At 30.5% G+C, this 21,416-nt stretch overlaps 1 protein-coding gene across 5 annotated transcripts in view; it reads left to right on the top strand.

Moving 5' to 3' along the window:
• Positions 1-20,904, top strand: part of LOC143429885 (ras-specific guanine nucleotide-releasing factor 1) — a 106,904-nt gene extending 86,000 nt beyond the window's left edge. Inside the window, exons 12-26 of one of the 5 annotated variants that reach the window (XM_076905719.1) lie at positions 1,037-1,188; positions 1,490-1,872; positions 2,294-2,403; positions 2,757-2,873; positions 4,411-4,632; positions 5,760-5,939; positions 6,305-6,406; positions 7,944-8,272; positions 9,015-9,145; positions 11,905-11,925; positions 16,954-17,329; positions 17,715-17,812; positions 18,593-18,875; positions 19,450-19,647; positions 20,557-20,904. In XM_076905719.1, the coding sequence (XP_076761834.1) occupies positions 1,037-1,188; positions 1,490-1,872; positions 2,294-2,403; positions 2,757-2,873; positions 4,411-4,632; positions 5,760-5,939; positions 6,305-6,406; positions 7,944-8,272; positions 9,015-9,145; positions 11,905-11,925; positions 16,954-17,329; positions 17,715-17,812; positions 18,593-18,875; positions 19,450-19,647; positions 20,557-20,775 (2,921 nt within the window). In that variant the 3' untranslated portion in view covers positions 20,776-20,904. Of the gene's footprint in view, positions 1-1,027; positions 1,189-1,489; positions 1,873-2,293; positions 2,404-2,756; positions 2,874-4,410; positions 4,633-5,759; positions 5,940-6,304; positions 6,407-7,943; positions 8,273-9,014; positions 9,146-11,904; positions 11,926-16,953; positions 17,330-17,714; positions 17,813-18,592; positions 18,876-19,449; positions 19,648-20,556 lie in introns of all 5 variants that reach the window. The other 4 variants (XM_076905718.1, XM_076905723.1, XM_076905721.1 and 1 more) reach the window with 4 other exon arrangements.
• The last annotated feature ends 512 nt before the right edge of the window (positions 20,905-21,416 follow it).

The following is a 21,416-nucleotide window of genomic DNA, read 5'->3' as shown; positions in this document are numbered from 1 at the left end:
TTTCAGAAGTGTATGATTCAAGGTAGATTATGTCAAACGTTAATATAAATTTGGTGTTGTGCGATTATTCGCAAAATACAAGTGTTTTGTTCATGAATAATTAATTACTGAGTAATTGAAAGTTATTATTGTCTTTTAATGTGATAATAATTACATTCTTATAAACTTGTACAAAGTGTGATAAATGTAACTTTGTTTCATTTAATAATCTTCTTTATTTTTGATAATATGAAAAATTGATTTAGATAAAAGTTGAGTAAATTTAGAGGGTATACAATTTGTAATGTATAATGCACAAGTTGAGTAAAAATTAAACGCACTTTTTGTCATTTCCTATAATAATGAATTTATATATTAATTGCAAAAAATTATTAATTTGAAGATATTTTAATATCAATATTGCAAAGTAGAAGATATCTATATATATCTAAATATATTTAATAAATATATATATTATGCATCAATTTTAAGTAAAAAACTTTAGAATCCAAATATTCGATTAACTACTCTCTTAAGTGGCAAAGGAAAAATAATGCTTGAAATAATCTCATAAATTAAGTGTTGTTCTTTCGAATCTCAAAACACCTTATATATGCAAAAATTCTCTGGTTTCAATTTATATACATAAAGAAGACATTAATACAAGCCTTATCGAAAATTAAATTTTATATTATTTATTAATTATATTATTATACTAATTAATTATTTTTAATAATTTATATCGAATTGCGTAGAAAAACTATTATATTATATGATTAGCAATGTACATATTATTTGCTGAAGAACGATCTACGTTTCTTTTCCATTTTGTACAGTAGCCAACCTGTAACCAGCTGCTTTCCTTTAGGATTCTCTACCTTACTGTTTCTAATTGATTTACATTTATTTGCAACACTTCAAGCTTCTTCGGCTTCTTCAGCTGCAACTTCGACGTTCCACGCATTGGCTGATCTGTCTTGTGCGAAATTGTGTTAACTGTTTTACATGTAATTAATGTAGTACTGCCGTGACTGCGAACTGATTTTAGAACTGTCAGTATGTTCGATGTCCAGCGGTATCAGCGAAAGCAGCGGAAGTGGTAGCGGAAGTGCCAGCACTCAACTGCAAAACCGTGATTTTAAGATAATACTCAACATTAAATCTGGTGGACCCCAAGTTACAGTGCACCTCGTTGCATCTACTATTCAGGTAATCCATACAAATAGCTATTGCAGACAAAATGTCTCGCAAATAAAGATCAATTTCAAAAGCTTAACTCCTCCAATAGTTTTAACGCTGTTCGTGCAATCATAACAAATTTAAATGTATCAAAAACTATGTGAAGAATTAAAAGGAATAGATATTTTAATAGAGAAAAACAATAATAAATACATTTAAAGAATACTCCCATATTTCTATTATAGGTTTTTTTTATATCATATTTCTATTATTTATATCAATTGTGTATAAATTGAGAATATTAATTAAAAATAATTTTTAATAAATGCAGGAAAAAGCTGCTTGGATCAGCGATATCAGCCAGTGCATGGACAACGTTCACTTTAACGATTTACTTCGAGGCTCGTTGTCGGACACCAGTTCCGTCACGATGCCTCAATCGATCAGGAACGATCCAAAATTGTTCAAGGACGACGTGGATATTCGATTTAGCAGGACCTTGAACTCTTGCAAGGTCCCACACATACGGTCAGCCACACCTGAACGTCTACTTCAACGTCTTACAGACTTACGGTTTCTCAGCATAGATTTCCTTAATACGTTCCTGTTAACATATCGAGTATTCACCGATGGCGTCACCGTGTTGGAAGCTCTGAAGAAAGTGTTCTACGAAGCCGAGCCACTTGATGTCGATATGCCTAGTGGCTCTCTTGTGTAAGATCATTTAAATCATTTATTTTCTAAGATATTTTGTTATATATATTTTTTATCATTTTTATCTATCACTGCACTATATTATATCATTACATTGTCATTGAGCAATTTATTCATGACGATTATTCGTCTCTAGTTCTCTTGTCTGAACGAAAACTGTGTGATTGATCACAATTTTTCGCCTTCTGAACAAAAATAAATGTGGTTCAATAAGTAAATAAAATACTATAATAAAACCAGATTTATTTTACGATAGATTAAAATGTATATAATTTAAATTATTGCATATTCAAAAGAGTTATTTATCAATAATAAGTTTTATTCCTACGTTGCGATAATAATTTATGGTTACATAAAAAGCTGTAATATACAGCATTGTGCACCGCTCAGGATTTTTCTAACAAAACAATCATCTTTTTAGATCTTTAGATGTATTAGGTGGAAGTACAACGGACTCACAATTGCATGTGGATGACAGAAGGAGAAGCTGCGTTTCACCGCGAAGAACCAGTGGAGCCAGTTCAGTTTCTGGTATTACTTTCATTAATATAATTTTAGTCACTTACTTTATTTAAAAATAATATATTTTCCTACTAAGATTCCAGCTTCCAAAACAGTAAAAAGATCTAAATTAAAATTATGAAAAATGTTAAAATTTTTTCTATTTTATTTAAACTAATGATTTATTCTAACATAAAATTGTAATTGTTTTATGATAATTAATATCATTTTTTAATATATATTATATATATTATTTTATGTTAGAATAGAATAACATAAAATGTTTCTATTAGAAAGTATTGTATCTATTCTTGAAACTCTTTCTCTTTTTCTATTTACATACATATTAATTATTATTTAATTTAATCTTCTTTTTTATACAGGATATGGATCCGAAATAAGCGACAGCCGTGAAGCAAAGAGCCACGGTTCCTGTGACTCCGGTAGCGGTGGATACACCCTTAATTCGAAGGGATATTGGCGAAGTGGATACAAAAAGGGTAAATTATCTATTACACTAGGAAACGTAGCTTATTATATCTCATTAAATATATACCAGATCTTACTACAAGTTCTGGTGTTATTCAATCGCATCTTTCCTAATATTACACCCTGCATTTAGCTGCCTTTGACAATTAAACGCAATATATGTATTATGTATTAACAAACCCCTCACTTTTGGTTAACAGAACTTCTCAAATTTTCTCTTTTAGTTTTTACTCGAACGAAATTTTGAGGCTGTCCTTAACATCCACGCGTCTAAAACAAAGCTCCGCCATTTTGGAAGCCTTACTGTCGAGTCCACTGGGCCCTGGAGGAAACATTCTCTCTTTTCTTCCTCTCCCTTCTCTTACACTTATGTTCACATAGCACACAACTATCCATTGGGCGAACAGAAGACCTAAGTCTCTTCTTTTATTTGGCCATCTTGACACAACATTTGTTTTCGGATATTCTATGCCTGTTTCTTCTATCAGTACAGAGTAATCACGCATTGAGGCTGTAGATATCAAAGAAGGAATAAGAAAGCGCTATCGAAAATCGAATTTAGGCTCTTCCAATTTGCAAGTCAAGATCTTACGTCCACATCCACACCACTGTGCCCTTTTATTCGCTTTTAGGGTTCTATTTCTTGGATGTGGTCTCTTACAAAATGATGTTTTTTAGCCTAAACAATTCTTTCTGTATATTCTCTTCTTTGTAGCATCTTTTTTTACATTCGTTACCGTGCTTTTCTTCTTATCAACTATCCCATTGCCGTCATTGCTCTGCATACTGTTCTACAATATCTTCCTTCACCTCGAATCATATTCTGTAAAGACATATCACTTTTGGACATGGATTCAGTTCTTATCCTGTTTCTGACACCAATATTTTCATTCGCGTCTCATAGATCATACTTAATTCTAACAACTCTGTGATCATGCTTCTATAAACGATGGCTACGAGGATAAAGTTTACAAATTGTAGATCGTGACGAATCCCTCATTTTAATCCAAACGATTGATGTCTTCAGCTGGTAAGAATTGAACGTCCTTCGATCTTGAACGGTTCCAAGCAGACAACAGAATGATTTATATTGTACACGGTGTTCGCAATAGTATTACATATATTTACAAAAAACTAGTTATTACAGCTATTTATATATTTTAATTATTGAAACATTTGATTGAGTAGAGTGTAATCGCTTTTATAAGTAACAGTTTTGCATGTTAGAACATTAGTAGCAAATCTGTCACCAATTGTAAAAGACTGCGACACTTTTCTTTTTAACGAAATCAGTTTTTTTTTTATAATAAACTAAGCAATTAAGTGTATTTTATACAGCTTGCTAATAATTTACGTTTATAATTTAATGAAATCTAAAATAGTGCAAACAACAATTGAAATATATAATTCCTCGCCTTCACGTGTATAAGTATAATTGACTAATCGTGGATTATAAAATGGCAAGGAATATACGGAAAGTTATTCTATGACTTCTATTTATTCACATCGCCAGGAATAATTGTTATTATCGATTGATCACTATTTTAGTGGACGAAGAGCCGCCACTAGGTTTGATTTCGGAAGCTCCTCCGATTATAAAACGAAGTCCTACTATACAATCGTCCACTGCGTCCGCTGGTTCCCAATCCCCAGCAACACCACGAAAGGTCAGCATTCAAGTGAACAAAGAAAAGAAAGAAGAAGACGACGGCTGTCATTTAACTATACCGAAAGTCATTGCTGTCTCGTCCAGTTCTGAAACACTAACGGGTAAGGCAACGCTTCGAGGAGACTGTACAATTTTCTGTCGTTGGTTCGTGTTTTCTCAGATAAATCACTTAAGGAGCGATAGAAATCATAGAATAACTGATGGAAATGATCAAATTCGTTTTCGTATCCAGTGAAACTATCTTTGAAAAAGAAACTAATCTGAATATTTGTACGTGTGTATTAATTTTGTTTGTGGAATGTTATTGTCTCTTTCTATGCATTTGTACCGTACAGGATGTTCGTTTGAAAATTTCTGAAATCAAATGTTTCGAAAACAACGTATCTTGAAAAGGTTTCATGGATTCAAGGGATAAATACAATTTATTTTTCAATTGTTTGTACGCTTTCAAATTTATTTGAAAGAAGCGCTATTTTGTTTCCTTATTCTAGTATTTTTGTATTTAATATTCTTCAATAACTTCTAATAACTAATATTCTTTATTTTCTTATATAATAGTCATTAAAAAATTAAATAAGCTTTGTTTATATCATACAAGTATTAGTTTATATCATACAGTATTTTATATACATTCCACTTCTAAGCTGCAGAACTAAAGCAGAAAGTTTACTTCATTAAATATATCTTTAATTATTGAATACGAAAGATTCATTAATTATAATGATTAAAAATAAGAAACTCGTTAATTTTCATGGCTTTCAAATATCTAGTTAAGATTGCTATTTCGATTAAATTTGCTTAATATAACTACCATTTTGTATTAGTTTTAAAACTATTAACAAACTTGTATTCTTTTCTCAAAATTATAAAACTTTGGTACTTAACATTTTTCCCAGGATGCGTTCATTTTGGAAATTTTCAAATGTATAAACTGTATTTGCAATATTTTTATATCACATAAAAAATAATATTTATTTACTTACTTTTTTTAACAAATTATTGTTGTAGTATGATAGATTAACTATATTATTTAAAGAAAAAATTGAATGTCAGTTATTATAACAACTGATATATATATATGTCAACAAAACTATACATAGTACGCCTTTGGTAGTAGTTTCCACTTAATGTCTGACATTCTACTAATAAATAATTCCTGTTTTTATTTGTTCTATTACGACATATATGTTCACTCGTCACAAATGATAAAAACAATCCATCATTTCAGATAATACAGTAATCAGTGCACCTTCCTCTCCGAGCAATCTTAGTTCCGTTACGCTGGTCGGATCCACGGGATCAGGTTCCGGTTCTGGATCAGATCGAAGTCCTCAAGATGGCGCTACTTATTCCCGTGGCGCTTCTGAAGATACTGATACACCTGTGGCCACGGATACTCCGAAAGACGGTGAGTTTCCCATAAAATTAAAACTTAAACTAATATATACTCCTTACATATACTTTTTATATTGTACTTGACTTTTATAAAAATTTTGTTTCGTACATTTTGTAACAATAATAAGCATTAATATTGTATAAAGATTTAAGTCACAACATGGCAAATCTTATGCTTCGATTACTCTTTTTTTTAAAGATATAATTTATTTTTATTTTTTAATGTTGCAATATGAATTATCATTGATTTCTGCAAACAATTAAGTGTAATCTATAATTTTAATATTAAGGGGATGTACTTTCAAAGCTGAGCAAATTTTTTTATTGCTTATTTGCTATTAATTTTTGCCTAACGCTCTGATTCAACACGCTACACAGTTTCGACACATGCAGTCTTGTTTGTTCGAGACCGGCCATTTGCCGGCGACGCATACCCAACGCTACTGCGAGAACTCGACCGCTGCATGTGCTCTGCGATTGGTTAGTAGGTTTAGTAATAAGTTGTTTAAAAAACAGCCATAACCAACATTCATGGCAAGGGAAAGAATTGTTTAAAGTCACTTCAGGAAACACGATTTGAATGCTTTCTGTAAAATGTTATGGACTAACAAATGTAAACATTATTTATAATAGCTATTTATTAATAATTATATATGAAATCGAGCATCGCTAATTTTCATTTATTTCTTTTTAATTTCAATTTCGAGAATACATTGTTTTTACTTCAATGACAATATTAAAAGTGGTGGGCATTTTTGATTGTTATTTAAATATATGGTCTGTATTAATTACAGTAATAATGTTTGTAATAAACATTTATTCTTAGTATATAACATATACATGTGTTATGTAAATTCTGTTCCATTATTTTAGGTAATAGGAGCAATTAAATGTTATGAATAAATAATCATTAATAATCATCGAAAGTTACTGAGATAAATAATAAAAAGCAGTAATGGTTAATTAACAGTAATTCTAATTAGAAATCGTAACATACAATAACACTGCCAACGAATTCTTTCTATGTTGAATTAATCTGGTAGAGTATTTTCAAATCTGTTTGTAAAATGTATAACAATGGCATGGTTTTTAATAATTGTTTTTGAAAATTTGGTAAATTCCCAATAATTCACATACAGTAGACAGTATATTCACATAAATTGATTTCTAATTAATTTTCTATTAAACAAACGAGATAATTAATCGACAATATTAATCAGCACCTAGTAAAAGCCAACATATTATTACCGATTAGAGAAATTATTCTTCTAAAAGAAATACCAAAAAGTTTAAAGAATATTTTTAAAACATTTTCTTTTATGTGAATAAATTCCACATTCTCAAATGCACAATTTAAACATTTTTGTTCTTACTTCCTCTAGTTTCGAATATATCCCAAAAATATATGTAATATATCCATCCTCAACATTGTAAAATATTAAGTATTTTGTGTATACTAATCCCTCTATATCCCTTCAATAGGAATTATGACCAGTGTAATGAAATACGTTTCATATATTTTTTCGAAAACTATCTCTCATATGAACTCTAAAAGTAATCCCATAATCATTTACCTTAGTATTACGTGAGGCTCTAGAATTTAAAAGATACCAAGAGAATCTAAAGAAGTATTGAATATTTTTAAATATTCTACAATTTGAACGCAATCTTTATAACATCATTATATTTTTCTGACAAATATTTAATTCCATTATGGTCTACTATTTTAATTATAAAAATGATACAAATTTTGTATTTTCTCAACACTAATATAACCATTTCCTGAATAATTATATTACTAATAGATTATCATCAAAGGAAGGTAGCAACGATTAATAAATTTCACTACAGATGATACGTTTCATAGTTCCTAAAATTTTCCAGAGTGAATAATTATGAGTTCCTCAAGACCAGTAGAGATGTGTTCCATAAAAAACAATTTATACCAGCCAGGTCCAAACTTGGCCACTTTCTGCCATTCTCCTTTATCGTTACAAGCGTAAAATAATATTTATAGATGGACAATTCAGCTACGTCGATTCTGATCCTGAAACACCGAAGTTAGCAAAAGAAGAAACACCTGTAAACGTTTTCGAGACCCCTAAAGGGACACCCACAGAGAAGACACCGCAAGAAATCAGTGTACAAGAGAAAGCGAAGCAGCCTGCGCCAGCAACTGAGACTAGAAGTCCTCCTACCCAACCGCAAGTTTCACAGCAGAGTCATCAAGATCAACAAAGTCAGCAGAGACCTCAACGGCCACACCACCACAGCGAACACAGAGCGTCGGTCGCTTCCGCTCCTGCGGCTACTGCAAGGAGTAGCTCGATTTCTACGATAACTGGAGTATGTCCATAATAAAATAGTTTCTTCTTATACTTTACGTGGATATTTACTGTTAATCGTTTTCTATTATATTTATTCTTATTCAGGTATGACAATTGCACTAAGATGGATCGTGAACAATGCGTTTGTAAATTAGTCTTCAAATGCATTCTGAAATTTAACACACTTATAAGAAGAATTTACTGATTTCAACATTTTGCTTTTTTTGTAAATATTTTGAAAAAGTCTGCCTATGATATACAATAGCAAATAATTGCTCAAGGATTGAATATTCCTTAATCAGAAGATCTTTATTAATTTATTCACAATTTTTACGTTGCAATAAAATAAGAATTAGTGAAATTTGTATTTTCCTTGACTGTGCATAGAAACTTTAATCTCAAGGCAATTGGAGTTCGATGAATTGCAAATAAGAAATCATTTTCATGCTTCAAAGAGTGCACCTTAATTCTTCATTCCACATATTTTAAATTTCTCGCTTAGTTGCAAATTTTCCTAAGTTAATTATTAACCAATTTAGTAACTCTTCAATGAGTATGAAATCCCAGGATTTATCCATTTATATTGCAAAGATGGAATCCTTAGCCGTCATTTTAATTTTCAATTTCCATAGATAAAAACGTTTAAAGCATTATTGTCATAACGCGCATGTTACATTAAATTTCATTTACACGATGAACTGTTAACAAACACTTCAGTTATGCCATTTGTTGAATAATGGAACGCTTGTTTTATTTTGCAGAATTATTGGGCCAGCAGACGATCGATTCAAGACAACGAAATGTCTACAACCCAACAACTGAATTTTCAACACGATCAGGGTTCGAGCAAAGCTGGTGTAGTTATAACCAGCTCCCGGCAGAGTCATCGAAGGTTCGTTCGAGTATTCCTGATGTGTTTAAGTGTTTACATCCATACGTTGTTGTACACATCATAAAAAAAAAAAACAAAAAAGAAAAAAAACAGAAAAGAGTGCGCATGTCGATCGATCGAGGATTTTTCATTTCCGGACGATCAAACGATATTGTCTCGTTTCCCACGATGTACGATCGAGCGAAATTTTATAATCAGCTACTGTATTCGCCTGAAGAAAACAGTAGCACGTTACTTCGAAGACAGTGAAATATATTTCGCTGAACGCAGGTAGTAATATAGTGATGATATCACGATAAAATGGCGGTTGACGCCTCCAATGACCGCGTGCCTCGAATATAATTAAGAAACTGATTTGTACAGGCGTTTTGTATTTTAAACCAGAGAGAAAGAAAGAAAGAAAAAAATTATCTCTATTTCGTTTCACGGTATCGCTACTGAATGTTGATTGTAATAAAGGTATTTTTCACTTTCTTACGCATGAGTGCTTTGTCTCGGTATTCTTACGTGTTTTCTCCCGCCTACAATGAATCTTCCTTTTCTTTCGTAGACAAAAATATTCGTATCTCTCTATCTTCATTCGAACGATACTATTCTTTATTATTTACGAATTGTTGCATACGAAACGATTCGAAACTCTGTGTGCGTTTCGTCTTACTTTAACCAGAAAGCGTATTCTTTTTTCAGTTTCATCTCGCCAGTGTCTTTTCAATTTTATTTTAATTTTTTTAAGTTTTCTTTCGTTCTACTTGTCACTGTTAAGAAAATGAGCTACAAATTTAGAATTTGTATTTTCAGTTTTATTTCTCTAATTGGGTCTTTCATTTCTGTGGGGCAGAACGACTTTTTGAATGGGGAATTTATGTTTATTTATAAAATCGTTCTACTTCTCATATAGTGTCTGTGTCTATTACAACGGTAGAGGAACAAATTTGTAATATTTTCTGTTGATAGCATAATGAGAATTCTAATGGCAATGTAAATCGTTTCTATTTGTAAATCGAGGTGCTTACTTTGTGTACATTTGTCTGCTGTTTCAAGTTCAACATGAGATTAATTCCTTAATTCGGAATATATATCTGTACACACACGTATACATATATGCATACACTACTGCTCATACATATTTGAACGCTTTTTACAAAGTGGTACTAGCTGGTAAATAAAAATTGTTGTTAAACCAGATTGCTTTGTAGATTTTGAAAATTGTTCGTCGATAAATTGTTTGCTTCGATTAATTTGTGTCGCTCGCTTAAATTCCCTATGTCTTTCTGATTAAAAGAAAGCATAGATTTTACTTTCCTCTTCATCCTTATCGCATGAGTGTTCAATAAGATTCAGATTTGGTTATTTGGAACAGTTACATATTTCTCTTCAAAGTTTCTTCTTCTTCTTGTTGCTTCAGATATGATGGGCATAATCTAGAATCATGACTTGGGTTCATGTCTTTTTAAAAAGTGAAAAGTCGATTCGTTAATCTTCTTTTAGAGAATACAACATGTATCTTTGATCTTTTTTATCACGGAATGCCCGTATTTCTATGAGTTTCTTCAGACCATTAAAAACTATCTTCACCGTGCTTGATTTTGAAGAATTATACAAGTTTCTAACATCTTCTCCCAACAGTTGCAGGCTCTTTAAATTTGAACAATTGAAAGTTTGATTCATTTAGAAATGTTGAGGTTTTCACGGTTCAAAATGTCGTCATTTTTGCTACCAGCGAGTATTGTAACTGTTATTAACACGTTGACGCACCTTTTTGACTTTACGATTGCTGTCTGGCATGCTATCACTTTTTTTCTAGATGTATTACTCAATAATTAACAAGCGTATGTGTTAGTACACTTCGTATTAACACTGCTCTTTTTTTATTGATTAAAATATACACGACGGCTATAGCTATCATTTGCTTACATATCGCCAAGGATAGGACGACTGTAGACGTCATTTGCGTCAACGTGTTAAGCATGCCAATTAACTTTGACACTAGTCGATTCGAGTAATTCACCCAAAGAACTTTCACTCATTATTCTACGACGTATTCTTACGTTTCTCAGCCTATAGTGACCATTTGGTTTCATCGCATTAGTGAAAAATATAGTTTTCTGGTTAACATTTCATCTCTGAGACTGACTTCATCTAAAAGCCATTTTTCTATCTAGGGAATCAATTCTTTCTAAGTGATTTCCGGTGCTCCAACATGTTTCTTTCTCTGTTGGCTTGCACACCTTCTTCGTGTAACGATTTATAATTCTTTCAGATTACTTGTAACTTGTTATTTTTTATTATATTATTATGGTGCAAGTAGTTTTTGATGTCCTGAATCTATTGGCGATTATGTGTCTTCATCGTAGAGAGCCATTTTGTGCTTTAACTTATTCGTTATAATATACCAGAGGTAACTGTAACGATGAACGATATATTTATACAGTCATACATTTAGAAATTATAGAATTCAGTGTGTTTCACTGCTATTTCATTGCAAAAACTGTAGTTGTAAAGAATAAAATAATGAAAAATATTCAATACAATGTCGAACCAAAAATGTATACAGAGGATGACAATTTAATAACAAATAGGCAAAGAAGACGTAATCAATGGAAGAGTATTGCATACACATTTTCTGCCTTCAAAAATAAGAATAAAGTATTGAAATCTGTGTCGTTCAAATAATTATGAGCGGTATTGTGCATATGTATATACTACTTCAGTTATTTTAATACAATTGTATTTCATATGGCGATTTGTATCACGTATAGCTTTGGACCTGTACCTATCTGGTAAGTATCATCATTAATGCTTTTGGAGGACTGCAATTTTCCACTGTACGTGGTGCATGGTGAACTCTGCCTCATGAACTCACTTGTATGCTCTTTCATTTGTGTTTATTGTTTGCACTCTCACGAAGCGGAAATGCTAAAGTGTGGAAATTGTGTTTTATTGAACTCACTACTTTATTGCAAAAGAAAAGTCTGAATTATATGGAATATGTTATGTACTATGTGGGAAATATGTTGAGACGGAGATGAAGAACACAAAAGTGACAAAAACAGATTGTGCGTACATATAAATGATTATAGACGCATCCAGATACCAATACAACATTGCAATACATATATACAATTTATGTATCATGTGAGTCATACAGAGTGTCACAAACTGTTTTTTTTTTTTTTTTTTAAATCGCTGTAGTTATCGTTTTGAATCGTCTACAATCAGTGCTGACACATTTTGCACAATAAATAATTAAAATAAAAATCGACGTTTGCAATCATTTGAGAGAACGCTTGTGTATCATTTTGTGTAATCCACTTTGCAAATGTCAAAAATTAAGAAAACCATTAATTTATTGCGTATTATCGTTTCTAAATATTATAAGAAAAACTAAAGAGTGAAGTCTACAAACTTAAATGGAAACATTAAAACAGTTATATTTTTACTATTTTACTCTTCTTTACTTTTAAAGCTTTCATTTCATTGAATCGGTATTTTATGCAATAATACAATTTAAATGATTTGAATAGAGACAAAAAGAATTGTTAGAATAGGGATGAAAAGAATAGTCAAGATAATTTGAACTTATTTTTTTATATTTGTGTTCTACCTCCACTTATGAACTACTTCCTACATGGTATGGATATTAACTCATGAATATTAATTTTGTGTGATATTACCGCACATAAAATAACTTGCACATTATTCAAGACAAGAAAAATGAGTCATTTAAATCGACAATTACAAACATTTTAAAAACGATTGAAAATACTGAAAAATATTTTGGATAGACGTGAAATGATCTGCGTAACTTGATGTGAGTAAGTTTGTATAGATAAAAAAGAGACCAAGCTTGGTTTTTAAATAGAATGATATATTTTTTTAAATATGCATCGATTCAGTTTGTAATTTTTTATAAAATATAGTTCTCTTATTAGACACTCTTTTGAAGAGTTTATATTTGTTTGACTAATTTCAAATGACAACAAAGTATTACAAATAATTTAGCTGAGTATTATAAAATCGACGCAGTGAAAATATACGCACTTCATGGGCTAATCCGCCATAAATGCAAATTTTTTGGATGTAATTCAAATATACAAACTCTCATACAATAAGCTTTCAAATGTTAATTCATTATTCTTCTTCGTTATACGATTGTATTTATATTGCAATAATATTACCAGTTTAGCAATGTTTTATATAAAAAAATGTAATGCTGCAACACACGTAATCAGCATCCATCTTGAAGTTAATCATTTTAAAGCTCATATGAGTCCATATAACCAGAAGAACAGGAAGGTACCACCACGATATATCAAATATAGCGTAATACGTATATTTATTTTCTATAGCGTATTAACACTGTAAGTCGGTGAAGTCACAATGGCGCCATGTGATTTGCTACAATCGAAAACCACTGACGTCATTGTGGTATCATGTGAACTTCACAAAATTGCATTTCGTATATTGTTAATACAGTGATTAATGCAAGACATCTCTAAAATTATTATTTTAAATTTTGCAAGAAATACTATATGAAGGGTTGATGGATCGCTCAAACTTTGTACTATTGGTATCACACTAAACGAAATTAAATTCGTAAATCATTGCTAAATAAAAAACAACGCTAAATAAATTGTGATTTTTTTAAAATCATTCAACTTCTATCTAAAACATTTTTCATTTATAGAAATTGATTTAAATGACTTACTCGATATATAAATTCATATTACGGATAATTTAAGTACGATATAATATAAAATACGTTATACAATTAGAGTTCTGAGAGAGAAGATAACAAATACTGATAATTTTAATTACACATGAAGCAATTTCATGAAAATCTTGTTTACATATAGTTAATTTAAAACACATTTCCTCATCCTTTAAAATAGAATTACATTTCGAAATTGATATATCAAACGACTTAATTCAATCAGTCAAAATTGCGAAATATTAAATAGTGACGATTGGTTTTTACAATATTTTTATTTCAGTCCAGAATAAAAATTTAAGACATATATTTTGAAAATATGCTTGTTATGAGATACAAATTATTAAAAATAGTTAAAATCGCAGTTTTTTTATAATTTTCAATCTATTTTTGTTTTATAAATCTGAAGAGTTATAATTTTATTAGATTTTGTTTTAAGTTTGTGATTTTAGTATGAAATTGTAGTATACAACTTCAAATTGTTATACATCTTGTAAATAAAATCTATATTCATCAGACATATTTTATTCAGAGTTACCTGAGAATTAATATTTCAACGTTTTTGTATTCAATCTGATAATGAGACAACCAATAATCAAAGATCTAACTCTTACTTTAGATATCAGAAATCTACTACTTCGATAAAGCAAAGTGAATGAAATGTAAAAATACATGTTCTCTAAGGAAGCATATAATGTGTTTATAAAGTTCCTATTTCAGAGAGTTTTAAATTGCTTGGATGGTTGGTAATGAGTTTTGAACAATAAATAAAATTTTGAATGCATGAGTAATTTAATTAAATTAAAATTCAATTATACAAAAATTTGTATTATTTTATATTTCCGTTTAATAAAACTTTTCGTCCGTTACATGCAAGGGAACTTTATAAATATTTAACGAACATTGTATCACATGCCTTTTTTTTAGAATTACACTGCACCATCGGCGAGCTAAACGAAATAGAAATAGTTTTAACTCATTAGACGCCACTTATCACTTGACGTTCGCGGTGATAGTGTTCACCACGTTTATATTTAATATAGCAACTGGGTACGATATTGTTGCATTGCTGATATTTATTAGTTAACTAGACTGCAAGATGCATACTAGTGCACATTAGATTTTAGATTTTAAAAATCATTCGTAATAGGCTGATTTATTTATTTAATTAATTAATCGTGCAAGTTTGAGTAAGAAGCTACAAATATATATTTAAAACAAATATATAATAATAACATATAGTGTATAAAAAATATATATATTATTGAGAAATTATACATTTAAATATTTAGACTGAATTAATTATTATTTCTAAAATATATAACTTAAGTAAATTCAATATACAAAAATTATTTTCTTATAATGGCTAAATGAAATTTAAAGTGTCAAATGTTTTTTGTATACTTCTACAATTATTTCTTTAATACATTTATAATTTTCCAAAAATTCCATTTTCTAAAAATTTGGATGATTTACTATAAAAATTGTATGACATACATATTCAGCATATTTCGAATGATCAATAGAAAGAGTATAGAATAAAATTTACTTCCTTATTATGTGCTTAGTAGTTTGTAGATAACTAACAAATGAATATGTTTTATTGCTTTTCACTTTTATGTGATTGCTCACTACCGTTTCTGTTAGCTGTTATAAAATTAGGAAGGAAGCAAGGATTTTGATATGTTCATTTGTTGTGCAATACAGTAATTACGTTCAAACATTGTAAAGTTGACAAATTACTAGTTAGGTACCGTTGTTATATGAAGAATAGCGACACATGCACCGAATATTTGACGTTACAGTTTCAAATAAATTATTAACTGAACAATAATTTTTTGTATATATCAAGCAATGTTACAAAGATTAATTTCGTGCATTTTTTATTGAATTAGAGACTCGTCTATTGAAGCAAAATTATTTAGCCCGTTTATAGGAACGTATGTGTAATTGTGTAATATATTTAATGTAATGTGTAATATATTTAAAATATTGAAAATTTCGTTACTTAGAAGTCATAAAAAATTACCAACTCTTTTCTATCGCTGCTCATAACACTCACAATGATTAAATTATTTATATTATATTATTTACATTAAATTTGCAATAATATGTGAAATTGATCGATCACTACTATTATAATAATGATCGAGAAAATATTTATGCATAATATAAAAATTAACTATATGCGATGAAACGAAAAATGTAACACGCTATTAAATGATTATCAGAGCTAAAAGAGTTATAACACGAAGTGTAATTAAAAAATTCATGGAGTTAAATAGAAATACTTAATTCAAAATAGCTTTTTGTAGCATTGGTAAGTAGATACGTCCATTCCTGATATTCGTGCAAATTTTCAGGGATATTGATTAGATAAGTTAAATTTTTCATTTAATCAATTGAGTAACTTATAATTTAGTGTACTGATTGTGAACATTTATGTCTTAATTTACGCATCATTATTAATTTCGGTCACTAATGATGCAATACCGTTACCATAGCAACCCTACTTTTATTTGGTATAAAATTTTATTGCAATTAGCGATGATGATCCAAATTTTTACAGTACAAAACAAAAAATACAAAAATGTACTCTTACTATTGTTGCATATATTTACAATAATCAGCTTTTTTTTCAAACTTTTCCAATAGAAAAGTGAAGGAAATAAAGCTGGCAAGGCTCAACCACAAATTTCTTAAATTCACATACCAAATATATGCTACATAATTACATTGCCAATCAATTCTAAGATGTCTACAATAATCTGCAGAATACTGTACTATTAAAATATTTTTGCATAAATACTACTAATATGCAAAAATTGCAAGTAAAATAATACAAATGTCTTTAGAAACCTTTAGAATCCTTTAAATGAATTGTGACCAATTTTATTTAGTTCAATGAACCAGGTAAATATTATAAGAGCAATAAGATATTGATTAAATAATTTACAAGTTAACTGACATCATGAAAAAGTGGAACGTAACTAGGAAAAATATAAATAAAATGTTAGTACGTTTTTAATATAAATGAAGGAAATGTGAAATTTAAAAGACGTGGAGAGGTAATTAACAATCCGTTTTAAATATCTAGGAGCAGTACTTCAATGGCTGCAACAGCGTTTGCGATCGCGACCTCCGCATCGAGTAATCCCCCGGACAGGGGCCTCGATGGAAACAATCGTGGCTCCTGCCGAGACAGGAACAAACGAAAGGAATCGGTGATGTCGACTGCAGCCACGATGAGGGTGTTGAACGTCTTGAGGCATTGGATTTCGAAACACGCTCAAGATTTCGAGTCCGATCAGAAATTGAAGAATCTGACGATCGAGTTCCTAGAAGACATCATCTACTGCCCTAATCTCCTGCAAGCCGAGCATAAAGCAGCGAGCCAACTGCTGAGGTTGATCACGAAAGAGGAACCAGAGAGCAACAAGGTGGATCTCAAGAAGCTGTTGACACCTCCCACCGTACGTATGCACAGAATATTAGTAATTATTTATAAAAAAATTGCAAGGAATTTATAGTGTAATTGCATAATGGCGTGTTGTAAGTTAATTGATCTCATGAAACTTTTATAATAACAATAGAGATGGTTCAATATCTATTATTGTTATTATTATTATAAATTAAATAAAATTATATTACTGTCTTCATTCTATTATTATTATAATTTAATAATAATAATAATAGATATATAGTTAATACAGGTTTATGGAAGAGGAATTTATTATGTAATATTATGTTAAGAATCTGATATACAGTATCTAATGTTTCTTTGAAATTTAGGTTAAGTTATAGCTTGAAATATAAAAATTTTTAATTTTCAACGACATTGCATTATTTACGTTTCAGGTGCAAACTAAGGAGAATATCGAGACTCTATCTGCGCTTGAAATCGCGGAGCAAATGACGTACTTGGATCACAAGATTTTTATTTCCATTTCCAGCGAGTGAGTAATCCAAATGAATTAACCGAAGAAAATCTTATTTTGTTATATAATGGTGGGAAAATTATATCAGTAATGAAACTTGAGAAGAGTCTAATTTTATAAACGTTAACAGATAAAATTCTAAACTTGTCCTGTTCCTTCACTATTTAAAAGACTTAAATAAATATGTTGTTAATTGGTTGATACTTTAAATAAGACCGAAGCGCCTTTAAAAAGCAAGAGACAGACGTTATTTTGTAGTTTTGAAACTTGTAATTGTTCGATTCATTCAGAAATTAATTCCAGGTGTATGTATATAGTATGGAGAGGGCAGGAATAATGGTAATGAGATGAGGGAGTAATTAAGAAATTGTTGCGTATATACATTTATATACAAAAATATTTAAATTACCGTTTGATTTATAAATTAACCAAAAATACATACGATTGACACCTCCCCTCCCAATTTTCTAACTAGATTTCAGTCAATTTTATTTTACAATTATTTTCTTATAAATAACTTCAGAAAATGAAGCATATAGTATTACATAAAATAATAAGAATTCTAAATGCTCGTTTTAATTTACACAATAAAAATTGAAAACTGGAAATTAAGTTCTTGAGAATAAAATATTCAAAGTTGAAATGGGGTGGAAGTCGAAACGGGTCACATTAATTTATTTGATTAAATTAAAGCGAGCAATGCTGTATTGTACAAATTGAATATTTATGCCGTTTATATTGCATAATGAAATTTACGTGCAAAGACCACGTTTTCAGAGAATTACCATTTATGTGCAGAGAATTCCTTGGACAGGCGTGGATGAAAATCGACAAAGCTACACGCGCCCCTCACATCCTGTTAATGACAAAAAGATTTAACGAGGTCTCGCAGTTAGTTGTTTCGGAGATAATTCGCCGATCCAATATGTCAGCAAGGGTCGCTGCAATTGAGAAATGGGCCGCCGTTGCCGATATTAGTAGAGTTCTGCACAATTACAATGGTGTGCTGCAAATCTGCGCAGCTTTCACGAATAGCAGCGTTTTCAGGCTGAAGAAGACTTGGGAAAAAGTATCTAAAACGGTAAGTATCTAAAAGTACAGGGTGTACTAGAGAATTTTCCAAATTTTTAATCTGTAGTTGTTCAGAAAAGAAATACCATTTTCTTATTTGTTTATTACTCAATTCAGAATCATTTGTGAACACAATTTGAAATTGATTAAATTGACTATTTAAATTGATTTAAATAACAGAAAAAAAGAACTTCTTCTAAAAAGAAAGAAGTTCTTGCTTGTGTTCTCCACTCACTTTGTATAAAATCCAATTTAAAATGAATTTATGAATTTAGAAAAATTAAAAGTTTGTAATAATGTTTAATACACACTACAGTTAAATATCTCACTTTTATGAAGTTCACCCTCGATGCGCGAAACCAAATTGAACTTAAAAATAAAGTTTAAAGGTAATTTTGTACAAATATTTTTTGCAAAAATTCCATTGAAATATGAAATCAGTCTGTAATGGTGTTCACCAATAATTTTTGTACACTCCATACAAGAAGATATAGTTTATGGTTAATAAGTAAATTCAAACATATAAAATATACATTTACAATTGAATGTAACTAATTTTTATAAATTAATTTATCTACTTGTAGACGAAACAGACGATCGAGAGACTTCAACACATTGTCTCTTCGGATGGACGTTTTAGAAATCTAAGGGACGCCTTACATCGATGTGACCCACCCTGCATCCCCTATTTAGGGTTATACTTAACCGATCTTTCTTTCATAGAGGAGGGTACACCAACTATGACCGAAGACGGCCTTTTAAATTTTTCGAAAATGCGAATGGTGAGTAATTTACACATTTACATGTGTTGTTATTGCAATAATTATAATAAGTCAATGGTAAAAAATTCCTGTGGTAAAGTATACAGTCAGTTATAGCAGTTTGCGCATAAAAACACATATTTTTTTCAAATTTCAAACATTTAAGTAAGTAAAAATAATTTAAATATTTTATGCGCATTAATAGATGTGAAAATATAAACAAAGAATTCCTATACAAAATTTTATGCATAAAATTGTCCTCTAGAAATGTTAAAGAATTTATTGCTTTATTCACACTAATAAAGGCACCAATAAAGCCAAATTATAAATATAAACAGAACAATGAGTTTTATGTAAAGTCGCATTTTTGGTTTACTTGCTTTCTTGCGAACAAATATACGAAATAGATGATAATTGTTTAAAAATTTATAGATAGCAAATAAATTAATATTCATCACATTTTCAAATTTCGTGTTTTGTCAAATATTCTAAATTTTAGGGATGTATGAAAACTCTTGTAACACATATTCTCATTAAATGTGCACACACAAATTATTTAATACGTTTTGAATGGAATTAATTTGCATAAAAATTGATCTAAAATCTGTCATATATGTAAATGTAGAAAATATTCTTCATATGAAAGAAAAAGATTAATAGCGGCATGAAAATTAATAGCAAAGTTGCGATTGCCAGTGCGTGACCTCAAAGAAATGGCACTCCAACGAAAAAGCAACAAATTACAATAAATAATGCAAAAACCCCAATAAAAAGAATGTACCAAATTAAATTGAAATTTAAATTAAAAATCTCATATCGTAACGTGAGGATTTCAAAATTTTAGGTTGTTACGTTACGATACGAGATTATTAATTTAAATTTCAATTTAATCTCATTGGGGTCCAAAATAAAATAGAAAATGTATTTCAGATTGCCCACGTGATTCGCGAAATACGGCATTTTCAGCAGACACAGTACAAAATTGAATTGATAACGAAGGTAACGAATTATCTGTTGGACCCATCATTGCTGTTAAACGAGAAGGATCTGTACCGTATGTCCTTGGAAATCGAGCCAAGGACATCCAGGCTGAGTAGCTCCACCCTAATCAATCTGCCACCTTCCGTCAGCCAGGCATCCACAAAGTGAACACAAGTATGAAGCATCAAATCACTTCAAACAATCACCGATGCATAATTGTTTTCGTTTTGTCCTGGGGCTATTTCCTAGATAGTAAGAAATATAGCAAAAGGAGATTCATACTGAGCGTTCGATCTAAACCATGATTCAGAAAAGGAAGCATTTACTGGTTTAAATGTTTGCCAACAAAAAAAAACTGATTTGATCTTCTTTCGGTTGTAGAGAGTTCCGAAGAAGTAGTCTCGTTTATGCGATACTTCGAAACAGAAGTATACATACTTGAAAATCGTAGGTTGGGGTGTTGGGTCGTTCAAAATGGACGTCAAAATTACCGCCATCCATCTTGAGAACGAAACAAAGTAAACGTTCGATCGGGGTTGCAATCCAGAGCCTAACCAGCGAGCGTATCCTAATGTTCCCCGATATTCTCGAAAGTAGATGTCCAATGTCTCCTGCAAACACTACGAACGATGTCGTTCTGTGTTGGACACGAGCCAATGTGTTTCCAACCCCGTCCATTTCTGTCCACTCTCGCTCGTCGTCGCGGTAACGTCCGTTTTCCTTGCACTACGATTCGTGGATCTCAATATGCGTTTACGTCGACTCCAACCAAGGTGGGAAGTTTTTACCTGCAATTTATCGATCGCGAT

Source organism: Xylocopa sonorina, chromosome 12 (assembly GCF_050948175.1).
Source record: "Xylocopa sonorina isolate GNS202 chromosome 12, iyXylSono1_principal, whole genome shotgun sequence".
Taxonomy (NCBI): Eukaryota; Metazoa; Arthropoda; class Insecta; order Hymenoptera; family Apidae; genus Xylocopa; species Xylocopa sonorina.
This window is presented reverse-complemented; position numbering and strand designations above follow the sequence as displayed.